Here is a 15,622-nt window from a genome sequence, read left to right as displayed (position 1 = left end):
TAAGTTACTTATAACTTCGGGCACTGTATTTTTTTTTAACAGCATAACCATTTATTCTTTTTATATTAATTTACCTGTCTCCTGAGGCTGCATATGTTTTGATTCTGTTTCTTGCCTGTAAAAGGCCACTAAGTTGCATGGAATTCACTGAAAGAGTTAACTTCTGTAAAATATCCTACAACTTGGTTAAGTTGTTCCGTGATGATTTACTGCTTGCTATGCCTGACATGGCTGTAAGATTGATGTGTACAAATGAGGACAAGCTCATTACTCTCGTGGATATGGAACATCTGAGTAAGAAAGAAAATGACTAAAAGCAAGGAACAACTTTGTGCCTCACGCTTGCAACTGAGCAATTTGTATTTTGAAGATTTTGAATATCACGTTGTGTTTCTGTGACCCTGGTGTCTGTTCTTAAAGTTGTACGTGTTGCTGCGGTGCTGCCTGAGTGATAAAATCGATGTATCTAGCCTTTTTTTTCTCTCATTTATACTTATTTTAACAGTAATACATTATTCGGATTTGGTAGGGTTTTACACCCACCTTGCATTGCTTTTGAAAGCTAAGCAGCAGCAGAAGCTGAGCGTGGAAAGTTAGACCAAATGACTGTGCTAAGCATCTTGTACTCAGGCTATTCTGCCCAGTTCCATCAGATCTGATCATATCTGAGCCTAGTCACCACTTTGTTGTGTGCCGTTTAGTTTTGAGCTCTTGTCATCTTTTGTCTTCTATGTTTGCAGAAAAAAAAAAAAAAATTATAAAGGTGCCTTTGTCTGCTGAGGGCGAAGTAGTGAAACTGCATGCAAGTGTGCTGTGTATTAAACACCCACCAACGTGCCATGTTACTTTGAAGTCAAAGATTCAAGAATCTGAGAGTTGTTTTATGGTTTGATTATTTTTATCCAAGGTTTTATGCTCTGTTTTCTTTCTCCTTTGGGAATAGTTCTCTAGCTCTGTTTCTGTTTCAGGCCAAGATTAGAAGAATGGGGGGTTGATTCCTCCCTTCCTCCTGTTTTTACACCTATACAGTGTCTGCCTGACGCACAAAAATGAGGCCATCCTAATTTGTAGCTTCTTGAACAAGTGTGAGCTTGGGTGGAATTTCACAATGGAATATATGCATTTATGACAGGATGTTGAAACCTGAATTTTGGAGCAGTTGCCACAGAATGGCAGGTGGATTCAGTTTACTTTTCTTCTGGTTTACTTAATTAAAATCTTGACTAAACCAGCAGACTTTAAACAATCGTTTTATTTCCCACAATGTTGGTTCATTGACTGGGTGGCAGAACAAGACTTGGATATTTAAAGGAACGGGAAGAAAGGATAGGCCCTCTCACCAGTGGGTTTTATTGTAAAAGGGATTTTGGTTGACATATTGGCAGCTTGTACTGCCCACTCTCATGAAGGTCTTGGAGGAGAAATGAGGCATTTTCGAAGAGATTTTATTTTGTCCAAGCAGAGGTATTTTAAAGTAAAGTATGATATATTAGCATTGTTGAATGAAATTAATAACTAAAATAATTAACACTTCATGCTTAGCCAAATTTGGTAACTTTTCTGGTAAGTTTGACTTTGAATTGTGCACTTGTCCAAATATTTTATATTTCATTGTTTTTCTTGTCTGTCACTTGTACATCCACCTGAGATGTTTATCTTATTGCCTTGTTTTTAGTGTACTCAAGGGAAAAATAAAGTAGGCTACTATCCTTGCCTTAAAAGCATAACTGATGGATCTATTTAAGCTCACAAAACCTCAGAGCGTTTTCAGAAATGCATCTGAAATCAGAGTTTGACAGCCCAATGGTAGCTCATTCTCTGGGTATTGGTGAAGTCTCAAACCAGAATTTAATGATCCATGTGTTTCTACACTTAAACCCGCAATATTCAAGTACAACAGTGCAAATTAAAGACTTGAGTTTGAGCTCAATTTCTGCCTATGATTGAACAGATTTTTGTTTTTTTCATGCTGATTTAAACCTTTAGACTATCAGGCTGAGAAGGAAATTTCCCTGCTGGTAAAGGCAGTGTGGATCACTAGGCAGTTCTAAGTTCATCTGTGTGGGAGGCTACTTTCCTGGAGGCTAATCCGGTTCAGCTGAATGGGAACTGTCTGAGGACCATTGCAGACCTTATCTTTCGATCAAATTCTCTGGTCTTGCCCTCTGAAAAACAAATGTAGTTCATACTCAGTATGAAAATGAATACTCAGAGGATAGCATGATAGAAAATGAACTCCACATAGCAGATGGCACCCAAAGCCATAGTGCTATGGCTTACTGGTAGCTACAGTTCTGATAGCCCTCTGCACTATTAGGCTATGCCTGTACTAGTAAATAGGATGGATGGGGACTCGTTTTCTGGCCCCAGTAGTGACTGGCACAGTGTGGCTCATGTCCATATGGCAAAACTTTCTTCCCTTTGCAATTAGGTTGGCTTTATCCATGCTGTCTGTTTGGAACAGCCGTGGCTTGAGTTATTCTCTGAACCATAGCCTGGGAAGTCCTGGTTTTCAGGGAGTCAACACTCTGCTGGAGGCTGTGTTTAAGTGCTGTGGATGACTCTGGACAGTGATTGTGTTAGCAGCATCATTCTGCTGAGTTTACCAAATTCGGTGTAGTAATAAACTGTGTATAAGGACCATCTTGGAATCTCTGTGATACAGTAGAATAGTCTCCTAAAGGTAAAGTTAGTAAGTCTACAAAGAAAAACTCTACCAGTTCTTCATAGAAGAGATTCAATTAAGTGTTTCTTTGTATCTATAAGCCTGACCCATTGTGTGGGACATTAGCCCTTGATCAGAATAGAAACTTTATTAGTAACCACACTGTCTTTTAATGGTTCCTACGTACAGATATGTAGTGTACAGACAGTTGCTGTAGCACAGTCAGAGAATGCAGAGCATGGAGGATCTTGTATCACTGAACATTTCCAGCCTTTCTGCAGGCAGTCTGTGATGGAACCGAGTGTACAGAAGGTGTGCAGATTTACCCGTAGGTAGACAGGTGTTGCTTTGAGACATACTTTATTTATTCAGGAATTGATGTGTGAAAGGAATGTTATCCAAAAAGTGTATTTAGTAGTGAATTTCTGAGAAGAGAAGCTTGTCTCTTTCAGACACAAACTGAAGGTCTGCTTTTGCAAGGAGCAGGTGGCTGATGGGTACCTTGCAGCTGCTGACAAGCTCTGAAAGCCTCACAGTAGCAATTCAAGCTCATATGATACATCTAAATGACAATGAAATGTCCAACTCTGATTCCATTATTAAATGGAATTAGAAAAGTGTCTGAACTTGTTACAATTTTTTTTTTTTTTCTACCTAGGTATATTTCGTGGCTGTGTCTTACTACATTTGTTTGATAAACCTTTTAAACTATTTGACGATTCTTTTCTGTTGCCAGTTTGGAAGAAGCCCTGATGTCACTTTATTGAAATAGAAATTGCAAAACACAAGGAATGACTATGTGGTAAATGTCACTCTTGCTTACACTGGACAATTTCCAGGCATCAGATTTATGTCAAATTATGGTGTTTTAATGATAAAAATACTAACATTTTCAGAAGAAATTACTTATTTGCAGGAAACGCTCAGTTCTTGAGAGAAGCTGCCTGGGTCTCGGTGAATGCTATGTGCTAAAATGTTGGAGGGGGTAGGGCTTATTTTTTCCTTTAAATTTAGCAGTGCTTCGTGGACAGGTTGCACATTTGAAATCCAGTGTGCTTGTTGACTGCCTCAGCTTCTGCAGGTATCAGGCAGACTAGAGACAGAGGTAGCAGAGGGTATGTTCCTAAAGAAGTGCTTCTTCAGTAGAGCTTTCCAGGTGAAGTGTGGTAGCCTCTGTAAAGGCATTAAGTTTGGCACAAAACCTCCTGGGGATAAGTTTAGAATCTCTTTAGCAATGACAGATGGTAGAACTGTTCAATTTATTTGTTCACAGCTTACTGTCTAGAGACTGTGAGTGGTATATTTTGTTAAAAAATGTGTGGGAGAGTGACAAAGAATGGAGAATGGGACTGATAAGAGGAGGGAAGGAGTGGTAAGTCAGGGTACTGCAGCAGGAGTGCAGGCTGGGAAGGAAGAGTGGGGAGTAAAGACAGGAGTCTAAGTTTAACAGAGATGGGAGGAAAAAGATTCCTACAAGGGTCCAGAGACGACTAGAATTGCTGAACACTGACGATTTGGAAAGTAGGACTGGATGAAAGGGGCAGTTGCTCTCCTCAGTGTTATTTTCAGAAAAATTTATAGCACCCTACCAATCTTCAGTTTAGGTTTTATGATCTGAGAAGCTGAGGCAATAACAAGTAAGGGGAGGTTCTAAGTTCAGGTGACTGCATCTCCATCCTTCCTTCTCGTTCAATAACTTGAGTATTATGTTGTTCATATTCCAGTCTGAGATGCTTATTTGGAAAGGCTTGTTTATAAAAGAGGGTGTGTTAACTGCCCCTTTTTCTCATACAAGTAATTGTATATGGCTTATTGTTCCTTCCTATATGTAATGATACTATACATAAGTATTCTTTCTGCTGGTGCTTGTGTAGGTTTATTTTTTTCTAGAGTCCAGTTGTTTATCTTTTTTATTGAATGATACCTTGTTGTGTGACTGTTCCAATTGGTTTCACCTGAATTACTTAGTTAAGAAGTATATATAGATGGAGTAAAGGGATTTGTTTCAGTTTTTCCAGAATATTTCTTTATTGATAAAAGGACTTAGTTGCAAGATTGATTGCTATGGGGTTAGTATTCAAAACTTGGTATAGGTCTCATTCTAACTCACACATCCATTGCTGTTTAGAATTCTTATCCATGGAAAAACAGAGCTCAGCGAAGGTGGAAAAGCAAATCTTCTTCCTGGACCTTCACTGGGCATTGTTTTTAATGGTTAATAACACTTCTTTTCTTTCCATAGGCAATGTTCAGTCTCTGCATGGTTGAAAGCGAAGCTGATGAGGTGAATTTGCATGGTGTCACAAGCCTTGGTTTAAAACAAGCCCTGGACTTTGCATATACTGGACAGGTATTGTACAGTTCCTCAAATTAAGAGACACAAACAAAAGGTAATAAAAACTGAAGATGACCTTTACATAGAAATTATTTTGCTTGTGTACTGCCCAGTACAAGGTCTTTTGATTTAACAGATCTTATTTTTCATATACTGTGGGGTTTTTTTGGTTTTGTGGTTTGTTTTTTTTTTTTCTTTAGAGGGATTGTCTAATAAAAACACTGTTTATGTGCATTGTTGCCAGGTAGTGAACCATGTGTGACTTGTATGCCCCTTTTGTGGTGGCCTGGCTGTTCATAAAAACTTAATGTCAGTTGATTCTGCATGCTAAATTAAAAGTAAAGAAAGGTGTTTTCCTAATAATAAATATTTATATACTCTGCTGTGTTTGACAAATTATGTAATTGAGGGGAAAAGTAGTCTCTTACTCTCTGGACAGATGCAGTCCAAGCATCTTTGTAAATGCTTATACGTACTATACATCTTTATTGTAGCACTTCTTATGATAGTAGGTTATATATCGCATTATATTACTTCAGAAAATGCAGAGTGATGCTCCTCTTCCCTCTGCCCCCACAAAAAATAAAGTATACATGACCTGCCATATCTCTGCACTGCATGCTTGGACAGTGTTGCTGTATGACTTCATCTTAGAGCAGAGTTCATGGGTAGTGAGCTCAGAACACACAGTGATTTTTTTTTTTTTTTTTTTTTGCTTTGGGCTTTAAAATTCTAGATAACCAAACTGTTTCTGGAAACTTTGCTACAACAACTGAATCCATTTGGAAGAGGAAAGCTTAAATCCGTATTACATTTATCTGGAAGAGTTGTTGGGTTGTACGAATTTAAGGATTGAGTATATGGCCTTAATTTTTTTTCAAAGGGAATTAAATAGAAATAAGGAAAGAAATTTTTTTTACCTATTTTAAAGGAGCTATTTTTGTCACCAGCCCACACAACAGTTATATTTTAGCATTGCCCCAGAGATTAGCTCTTGAAATTTCTGTGTTTCTGCTGTTATGGAAAACATGACTTATTGAAAGATTTCTGTGATATAAATGAGATGCAGAGATGCCATGCTATATTACTGAATTGGCTGAAGAACTCAGTACATGACTTGTCATTGGTATGCTTCTTGTTCTTTTAGTTGCAAGTTTTGATAGATAAAATTGAATGTCTCCAGTGCTGTTGAGCATTTGTCATCTTAGTTATTTGAAACTATAGGTTGATTATTCTGGAGAGAACTCTTGTTGCTAAATGGAAGTATCTTTTGAGAAGGTGGGTTGTAACTGATTTGACCCATCCTGTCTGCTGTGAATAAAGGTATACTCCCATATCTCTCAGCAAAATTCAAAGTCTAATAAACCTGTGTAAAATATGTTGAGAACCATGAAAAGGATGGATTTGGCTTTTATGTAAGGCAACAATCCACCCCACACTGCTTCAGGGATAGTATCCTCAGTTCCCTAGTAAATAATATGTGTCTTCTATCCTTGGTCCTTTAGAGACTTTTGAGTCTTTTATTTTCAGGTATAATCTACTTTGAATAAATGAGTGGGCTTTTTGAGGTGAATATAGATGTGCATGTATGTACAGTCGCTCATATATGTAAGTGACTCTAAGGCAAAGCTTGCTCTGTCATGTCTGTCAGAAACACTGAGTGCTGCTTGAAGCACAGAGAAATGAGAAGGATTCTGTAGGAATTCTCTTATAAAGATGCCTTTGAAGCATAACTCAGTGAAACATGGGTCTGAGAATTAGCAGTGCCGAATTTTCCCTTTTGTCCTTGAAATTCTCTTCTGGCACTGGGTTTATATGTATTGAGCATTGCTTATGTACTGACTCAGGCTGACAGAATCTGGGTGAACATTTCAAGGTGGTGAGTGGGAGTAATCCACAAAGGCTATTAATAAGTAACTGGATTACTGCACAGTTACATCAGAAAGAGTTCTGAAAACAGAGTTGTCTTTAGTTTTCTCTTTCTGATTCAAAACCCAAAATATTTCTTAGTAACCTAAAACCCAGTCATGCCTTATCTTGGTCTGAAAATGTAGGTAGATATCGAGACATGATCTGATGTGCCTCTTAAAAGTGAAAGCCATGAACTTTTCTTTTAAACATTTACCAAAACGTTAGTCCAAAAAATTTCTGTTTCTTTAGGTAACATTGTAGAACTGATGGCAGCTTAGGGACAGTCCTAAGGTATCCATATCTAAACAGATAAATATTTAGTTTCAGCTTTCTTCTCTTTATTTCTTTAATATTTTGCAAAACTTACATTCAGTTTGAAGTGTAGTAACTCAAATGTAACTTTCTGTGTAAAATAATATATCAGAGACATCTGGTGGAAATATTTAATATTGCAGCTTGGTAATATTTGATGCCTACAGTTTTTGAAAGTTATCAAAACTAAGAAATTTAATTTTTAGTGTGACACTGCAATCTGAAATGAAACTCTGTCATCCTTGCCTCTTTTTTTAAAAATTTGAAATATGCCTGTGGACTTAAAATACAAACTTCATGTTCCTGTCTACTTAGGCAGACAGTGCCTTATCATAATTTCTGCTAGAAATATTTTGCTTTTAAGGGGAAATTGGCTGTTCAACAGAAGAAAAGATTGTTGTGAAACTGAAGTTTAATAGAAATATTATAATTCCAACTGAATTAATCCATTACTGTGGTCCCTAATATAACAAAGAAAGAAATGTTGGTATAGAAATAAATAAAAACTAACAAAAGGAATGGCAGCAGAATTTGGATTTGTTCTATGCATGTAGGCCCTCAGTAATCCTCTAATAATGAAATCTTTGGCAAAAAAGGTCTTAAATACGATCCCTTTTGGCTGTAGGCATTTTACCATGTAATCCCCATATTTAGAGTTTAGAGATACGAATCTTTTCCTGTCGTAGCTGAGTCTTTTCTTGTTGTAGCTGACGTGTCCTTTCTTCATAAAAGGGCTTTAAGGTCATTCTCTCTTTTACTTCACAGCTGGCAGCAATAAGGCCAGGCCAGAGTCTCAGTGACTGGATTACTCACGCTTCCTCCTCACAGGGGCATTTTGCAAGTGTCAGATGTGCATTGGAAGGGAGATGGATGAAGTAAAATCAATACAGGAACTATGAGTTTTAGGTTATTAATACAGAGAAACAGTTCTTGGTGCAGAGTTTGGAGCTCGCAATTCCTTCTGTCAAAGTAAGAGTCTCAATCGCTGGGTCAGAGTGTCATGGGCACTGTTGCCTGCTTTTTGATTGGGTTTTTTTTTGTTTTTAACTCTTCTATTACCAAGAGACATAATCTCATTTCAAGGAGTGCAATAGCCCCTAAATAGGCCAGTGTAGTTGGGTGGTGAGTCACTTGTCCTTACAAGAAAATGTGCTTTTGATCAGAAGAAAACGTTTGGGCATCTGAAAAATTTCAGTGCTGAAAACAGGCTCTTATAAACTATAAGTGCCATGGGACTAAGTAAGTGGTTTGAACTGAAATTTTGAGGCTCCTTATTTCAGATGAGGCTCTTGCATTTCTCCTCAAATTTAGGTCCAGCAAGCTACATCATGTATGTTGGTCTCGTATACGTATGTAACATCTATGAGATACCATCAGTTGAATCAGCTGACAGGCACTGCGTTATAGGTTCAAGAAAGAAGAATTGTGCAAGAACACTGGATTTAATTTGCAATAGATGATTGTGATTCTAATTCAACAGAAATACAAATACACAGTTGGAGTCCTATGTATACTGAAATGCTTCATTGATTTGTTAGTCTTTGTAATTATGTTCTATCATCTGTCTTTAGTCTATGGTAATAGAAATATTTTGCATTTAGATAGAATTTTGTTTGAGGAGCTCAAAAGACATTACAAAAGCAAGTAATTGCTGTCCTTTGTTGCATCATAGAAAGGAAATTATTTTGGGAGAAAATAACTTTCCAAAGACAACACAGAGAACCAGCAGCTTTGTTAGAGCCTAATACCAAGTCCTATTTTCCTAACTGTCTGGTCTCTCTTTTCTTTTTCTAAACCATAATGTATTAATAGAAATTAAGTTGTCCTCTTAAAGTTACAAAATCATTCTGAATTACCAAAGCTGAAAAGAAAGAATCAGTGAGGCAGCCTTTCTTTAAGATATGTTTTATGTTTGGCTTTTTCGCCAAAGACAAATTTTGGGGTAACTCATCCTGTGGTATCCTCTTAGCCCAAGATTAACACAGCCTTACACCCCACCTATACAATGTTGAAATGTTTCCTTTTCTTGAAAGCCGCATATGAAAGTTGCATTTATAGTGATTCAAAAATAGGCTTTAAACTTTTTCTGTTTCTTAGCATATTTAACAGATTTTCTTTTACTCACAACATGCTAATGTAGCAGGCAGTCTTTAATAAAGGTAGTATCAGTATATTATTCCAGTTACAAATCTAGAACGTTGTGGTATTTTCAGATATATTGTGATTTTGTGTGCTTCGGTTGCTCTCAGTATTACTTTAATGCATTATCAATGTGAGTCCTATTTAACTGCTGCCTTTACTTACTAACTTGACCTTGTATTTAGTTAGTTTAAAAACTGTCATTTTGTGACAGCTATTATCACTTTACCAAACAGGTTTCATGAACTGATGGGAGTACCATCTGGTGATTTTTCAAATTCATGCACACAAAGCTATGGTTAGTTAAAGTATTATCTTACAGCTCCTTTGTGAAATTGTTCTTTCACCTTAGTAATTTCTTTAACAAAATGCATGAGAGGGTGAAAGGGCTTCTCAGATTGTAAAGGAATAATAGAAGCAAAGTACAAATTTAAGTACAACTATTTCTCCTGATAATTGTTTTGGTTCCTTTATAAAATCTTGGCTTTCATCTTTCATCAAATCCCCCCACCATTTGATGGTGACAGTTTTTCCTAGATCAACCAAATATTTCATCTGCCATTTTCAGTTAAGACTGGGGGGAGACAACTATCAATATCTTAGCATTTCTTACTCTCTTAATACTTTCTAGCTCACTTGGGGATGAGGTATATTGCAAAGCTGTATTGTGATGGTTGATTTTCTTGCGTAAGTGACCTCTTGTGTCCTGTGTGTAACAGTTCCCTTGGTTGCCTTTGATTAAAATGAATCATAGCATTAGGTTAAGCTGCCTGGTGTCCCTAGCAAAAGTGACTTCAGCTATCCTCATTCTTTTCTACTGGGGGCACCATGCCAGGGTCATGGAAGACTGATTACAGCAGGACTGTGTCTTACTGTAAATACTTAACGTCATTTTTCAATGCACTTTCAAAGCCAAAAATATAAATTTGCTACTTAGTTTTGGACATTTCCTTTTTTACTTCTATCAGGAGGATAATGTTGTTTCTGTGCCTAGCACTAGGTTACAGCTACTAGGTGTTAGGTTCACAGTTCAGCTGCAAATTGCCCAGAAAGCTTAGAATAATGCAGAGCTTAATTAACTCAGTTTATGCAGTTTATGGCAGAGAAAGTTAAATGATTCATGTTATTTGCTCTGGATAGATATCAAGCTATGGACAAGACAGCTTTTCTAGAGTCGAAAGTAATCAGAGTAATGAAACATCTTCCCAAAAAATAGTGCATTTTCTTGGAGTCTTACTTATAATAATGGTATTTACCTGTAGTAATGGTACTTACTTCATAATGGTATGAAGCTGCATCAGGGGAAGTTCAGATTGGACATTAGTAAAAGATTCTTCACTGAGAGGGTGGTTGGTCACTGGAACAGGCCCTCCAAGGAAGCGGTCATGGCACCAAGCCTGTCAGGGTTCAAAGAGCATCTGAATGATGCTCTTGGTTATATGGTTTAATTTTAGGCAGTCTTGCGAGGAGCAGAGAGTTGGACTTAATGATCTTTATGGGTGCCTTCCAACTCAAGATATTCTATGATTTATATGCTGTACAGTTAACACACATTTTCATTTAGTTTTCTGGAAAAATATTATGACCTATATCAGAGAAATGCTGGTCATGATTCCTTCTGGCATTGACTAGTGAGACATCTGGATTTTGTAATGAGCGCTGTCAAACATTATGTGCCAGGGCTTTGGGCAGTTGTCTGCAGGGGACTAGAATATTCTTCCCCCGCTCACTTTTTTGAAGCAGCACTTCTCAACATGCAAGCAGCTCAGGATTCAACTGAAGCACGAATGAACAGGGTGACAGGCAGAAGTGCTAACTGGTTGCGAGTGAAATGCAGTCTAAATTGCTCTAAAAGAAAAGTTAGGTTTTTTTGATTGCTCTGAAGCACACAGAATGGTCTCCAGAGGGGGAAAACAAGTGGTACTTTTGTTAGATTGCTTGTCTTGTTTGAAATGCTGATCACTGCAAGTGGAGTCAAGAAGGAATTTTCTTTTGCATCAGGCTGGCAGGAATCTTAGGATTGTTTTTTTTCTTGTTTTCTGTGCTAAAGTCCATATGGTTTACTTTCTAGAATTTTCTGATGTGACATTACATATTTCCTTACTGTTATAGCATAATGCTGGTTTATTTTTAATGTGAGTCTTGCCACCATCTCCCTTATTCCGTGGCCCCACAAACAGCTGTATGCAAATGAGAAGGACATACGGAGGTATAAATGAGTAGCTGGAATTAAGGTGATGGAAGGGTATCCTCAACCTCTTGGTCTCTGTCTGGGCACACAGTTTAGCCTCGTTGGGCTGGATGAAATATAATGGCCTGCCGTATACAAGGAATAAATTAAATTATCTAATTGTTCTTTCCAGGTATAAACCTTGTGAAACTCCATAGAGGTTATCATTAACCTGGACTTTACCCTCTCCCTCAGGCTGTAAGTTTCTTTGTTGGGAAGGGCAGTTTAAGGAGTTTCATCCTCACTCTCTTTTGTCTGTTACTGCCCTCCTTGCTATGACCGTACCAGTTTTTGTTGGCCTATACTGGTTTGTTGGTTGTAGGGCGGCAGAAGGCACTAAAAGAGTAGGAGGATGTTCTCAGTTCGGGCAGTGTGGAGGTGAGACATGAGTAGTTGTGCTTGAGAAAGGATGGTGGTTCACGTACTGCTGCTGGCCCAAGAAGTCATAGCTGCTAGTTACTGCCAAGAAGTCTCCCAGTGAAAACTGATTGAAGAGAGAGGCAAGGTGCATGATACCAGTTAATCTTTTCCATGCTTACCCATAGCCCTAAGATGTACTGGGTTGGAGGGGATGCACGATGAGTTGGGAAAGGAAGAGGGAAATCTTGGGGAAGGGGGAATGAATTCCAGTTTTAGATCTGCTGCCCAGAGGGTAGATGTACAGGAGAGTGTTCAGGGCCATGTGTATCTGTGACCATGGGGCTGATTATAGAATTATTTTTTCTGCCTCAGAAGCTCAGGTTTAGTTTATGAAAGTTTCTAATTCTTGCATTTACAGAGCAGTTTTCCTCAATGTATCAATGAAGCATAAATGGATGCATTTCCATATAGGTTTAAATTGTGTGTCTAAGAAACGTGGATCTAAAATTGTGTAATCTGCCTTTCTGGATCTTGTGAACTCAGCATTCTGTTGCAAGGAAACACCAAAATTTGCATCCTTTCTATCCTTTGGCCTGCGGATCTGATCACAAGAGAGAGTGAACTGGATTTGATGCATACTCTTCGAAGGGTTTGTGGGACGATGAAGGATAGAATGGCTGCCTTGAAGAGCAGGATTCCTGTTTGAAAACACAGTCATTGTCAGGGAGGAGAAAAATAGCTTGACAAAGGAGATCAATTTGAAAATGAGAAGTAAGTCAGACCTGGTGCCTTGGGAAAGTAAGTTATTACGACTATCTGCAAGATCTACCCGTTGTATACAGGGAGAAGGTGGTTAAGCTGATGTTCTTGGGTAGCATCATGGGCCAAAGAAAAGTCAGGAGAATAATGAAAATTAACACTCAGAAATAAAGGTTGAATAGAGGATTGATTGTATGATTCAGCCAGATGCAGTACCTGAATTGCATCTAATTAATCTTAATATAAAAACAGCACAGAAACCAGTCTTAAGATTGCATGTGTTGCACACAGTCACATCCTTCACTGGTGAAGATTGCAAAGTTTTGTCTGAAGTTGATGGTTCCAAATTACTCTGAGTTTCTGCCCTGATAATTATGCCTTGTAACCCTTTGGTTGAGGACGAAGTAGGAAAAATGATTAAGCTTCTCTTTTTAGTTTTCACACTAATAATTTGTGATGAATTTTGGAAGTGTGAATCCAAAGTAGATCTTGGTTTCCCTCTTCTTAATTTTCAGTAAGTATCTCTCAGCTGTTGTTTTGAGAGTTAGACGAACAGAGTGTCAGTCACTGTGTGTACTTGTGCTGTGCCTACGGTGGTATTTATGTGCATTTAATGTTAAGATTCAGCTGGATGGTCTATATCGCATATAAACAGCTTTGCTGGTAATTCATAAAAATCAAGTAGTTGTATTAATGTATAGAAGCTAAGAGGTGTGGAGTAATTGTGAATTACCCCAGTTTAAGTACTGTTTTCTTTTTTTTGTGGATTTCCCCAGCATGCAGTTTGCTGATGGTGAACATTCAGCATAAATGAATTGCTATTTTTGCCTATATCCAAATGAGTATTGAATAAAAATTCAGGTAGTTCCATTTAGGCAAAGTCTTGGGAAGAAAAGAAAGAGACTTCCTCAGTTATCTTGGGAAGCACAAAGGTTTTATCTCGGCAGAATAAATCTTGCATGGTATAGGAAAGCTGTGAGAAATGGAAAAAACACGTTAAGAAATACGTCTGCCACCTTGAAATGAACTTCTGTTGCTGACTTTGTGCAAATCACCTCTAGGTAGTAACCAGTCATCCTCCTTGCCTCTTGTCCTACTTCTCATCTCATAATGCTACTAGTATTATTTGTAAATGGATTGCTGTAGCTTTAAAACACATTAATATTATCACAGTTAAATATAGTTTGCCTGTGCCTACAAGGTAGTAATCTGCTTAGGGTTCTGGTTCTCTTCATATTGTGTCTTTAACAATGCTAAGCTGGTGGCTGGCACTTAGTAAGTAGTGTGAGATCAGATGACAACTTCCTCAGTGTAAATGATGTCTGAATAACAAACGCTGCAAGGTTTAAACCAGCTTGTTTTGTCAGTCTGACCTTCAGTTCTCACTTGAAAATATTTGACAGTGCTGCTCATTTTTTTTTTTTTTTAAATATACCTATTGAAGATATTTTTGTAACTGAAATCCTTTCTAGCTTTCCATTGAACTACTCTTGTCATGCATAGCAACCTCATTAGCACCAGGCAAAAACCTGGATTGTGCTGGGCCTGATTCTCATTTACATTAAGATCCATCCCTACATGTCTTTCTGGCTAGATAGAGAACTTTTATAAGTATGTAAATTACATATATGTTCACTTAAAACCTATTATGAATATATATATAGTGATTTGCACAAGCTTTAAGCATGTCATAGACTGACAGATCAATGTAAATGAGTTCTTGGTATAAACAAGAATTAATCCCCTTCTATCCCATTCCTAATATATCCATTATGTTGGAGGCAATTTGTGGGTTTGCTTGAAGAAATGCATACATGTCTTTTTCATTTCCCTTAAAAACAGTTTAACTGTAAAACATGCAGATGAGCGTCTTTTCTTTTGTTTGCCATCCTCCTTATTCCACTGCGTTTGAGACCTATAAATGATGCTGTAAGATAAAACTAAATTGTGTGGGCAGAAGAAAAAAAAAGATCTGAAAAAAGCTTTACTTCCCTGTGGAGCAGTGAGAGACTGACCTCGTGTGGCGTGAAACCAAAGTTGCCAGGGGAAATACAAGGATGAAACTCTGAATAAACGGAGTATCTTTGAAAAATTAATTTTTCTCATGCATTTCTGATTTTTGTTGGATGCTGCACCACTTCTATCCAAATTAGTATTATTTAAATATTTTGTAATGTGATTGCTGGTAAGAAGTTGACCAGTGTCTGTATTTCCAAAGACTTTTTTTTTGTTTCCTGAAAGGCATGCTCTAACAAGCTGACCCCAAGACAGCAGGCTAGAAGCTGAGGCCCAATTATCCTGGCTGCTGCCTGTGCGTGATTTTAATTGAAATGAGTAGGAGTTTCATGTGAGCAAGTGACAGGATAATCAGTCTTGATTTCTAAGCCCTTTCTGGCACTTCCCCAGCAGCATGCTCACTCTGTGCCTTCACAGCCTCGTTCTATAAAATGAAGACAGTGAAGACAGTGGTTAGGAAAATTACCAAGTGGTACCGTGGGGAATGGGAAGGGTGTCCCTAGCCTGTGTATTTTTTACAAGTACAGATAGTATTAATACTGGAGACTTCTGAGTCAGTTCTGTTGGTCTGATTCATCAGTGTATATGGAAGCATCCAGGTATATGGATAACAAAAGGAAGTTCTGTTATTTTGAAAAGTCTCCCTTTTAAATAAATAACATATATTTAGTTTTAAATGATTTAGAGGGTAATGAGGCTTATGGATTCTCACAGGAAAGTCTGCTTAAAAATCCTTTAGGCAATTCAGGTGAACTTTAGAAACTCTGTTCCTATCCTGCAAAGACTTCTCTATATGCTCTTTCTGTTCTTTATGTTGACTTAAATGCCTGAAATAATGAAGGCCTGTAGTATTTTCTACAAGTATGATGACTTCTGCATGACAAACTTTCCATTT

The 15,622-nt window shown here is 37.7% G+C and overlaps 1 protein-coding gene across 8 annotated transcripts in view; it reads left to right on the top strand.

Annotated features, from left to right (window-relative positions):
• Nucleotides 1-15,622, top strand: part of KLHL32 (kelch like family member 32) — a 97,652-nt gene that overhangs the window by 19,942 nt on the left and 62,088 nt on the right. For 6 of the 8 annotated variants that reach the window (XM_086461356.1, XM_086461361.1, XM_086461359.1 and 3 more), the window contains exon 3: nt 4,908-5,015. The exons of the other annotated variants lie outside the window; for them this stretch is intronic. In XM_086461356.1, the coding sequence (XP_086317482.1) occupies nt 4,908-5,015 (108 nt within the window). The remainder of the gene's footprint in view (nt 1-4,907; nt 5,016-15,622) is intronic. 8 annotated transcript variants of the gene reach the window in all.

Source organism: Leptosomus discolor, chromosome 2 (genome assembly GCF_034619465.1).
Source record: "Leptosomus discolor isolate bLepDis1 chromosome 2, bLepDis1.hap2, whole genome shotgun sequence".
In the NCBI taxonomy this organism is placed as follows: domain Eukaryota; kingdom Metazoa; phylum Chordata; class Aves; order Leptosomiformes; family Leptosomidae; genus Leptosomus; species Leptosomus discolor.
Note: the sequence above shows the minus strand (reverse complement) of the source record. Positions and strands in the feature narration are given on the sequence as shown.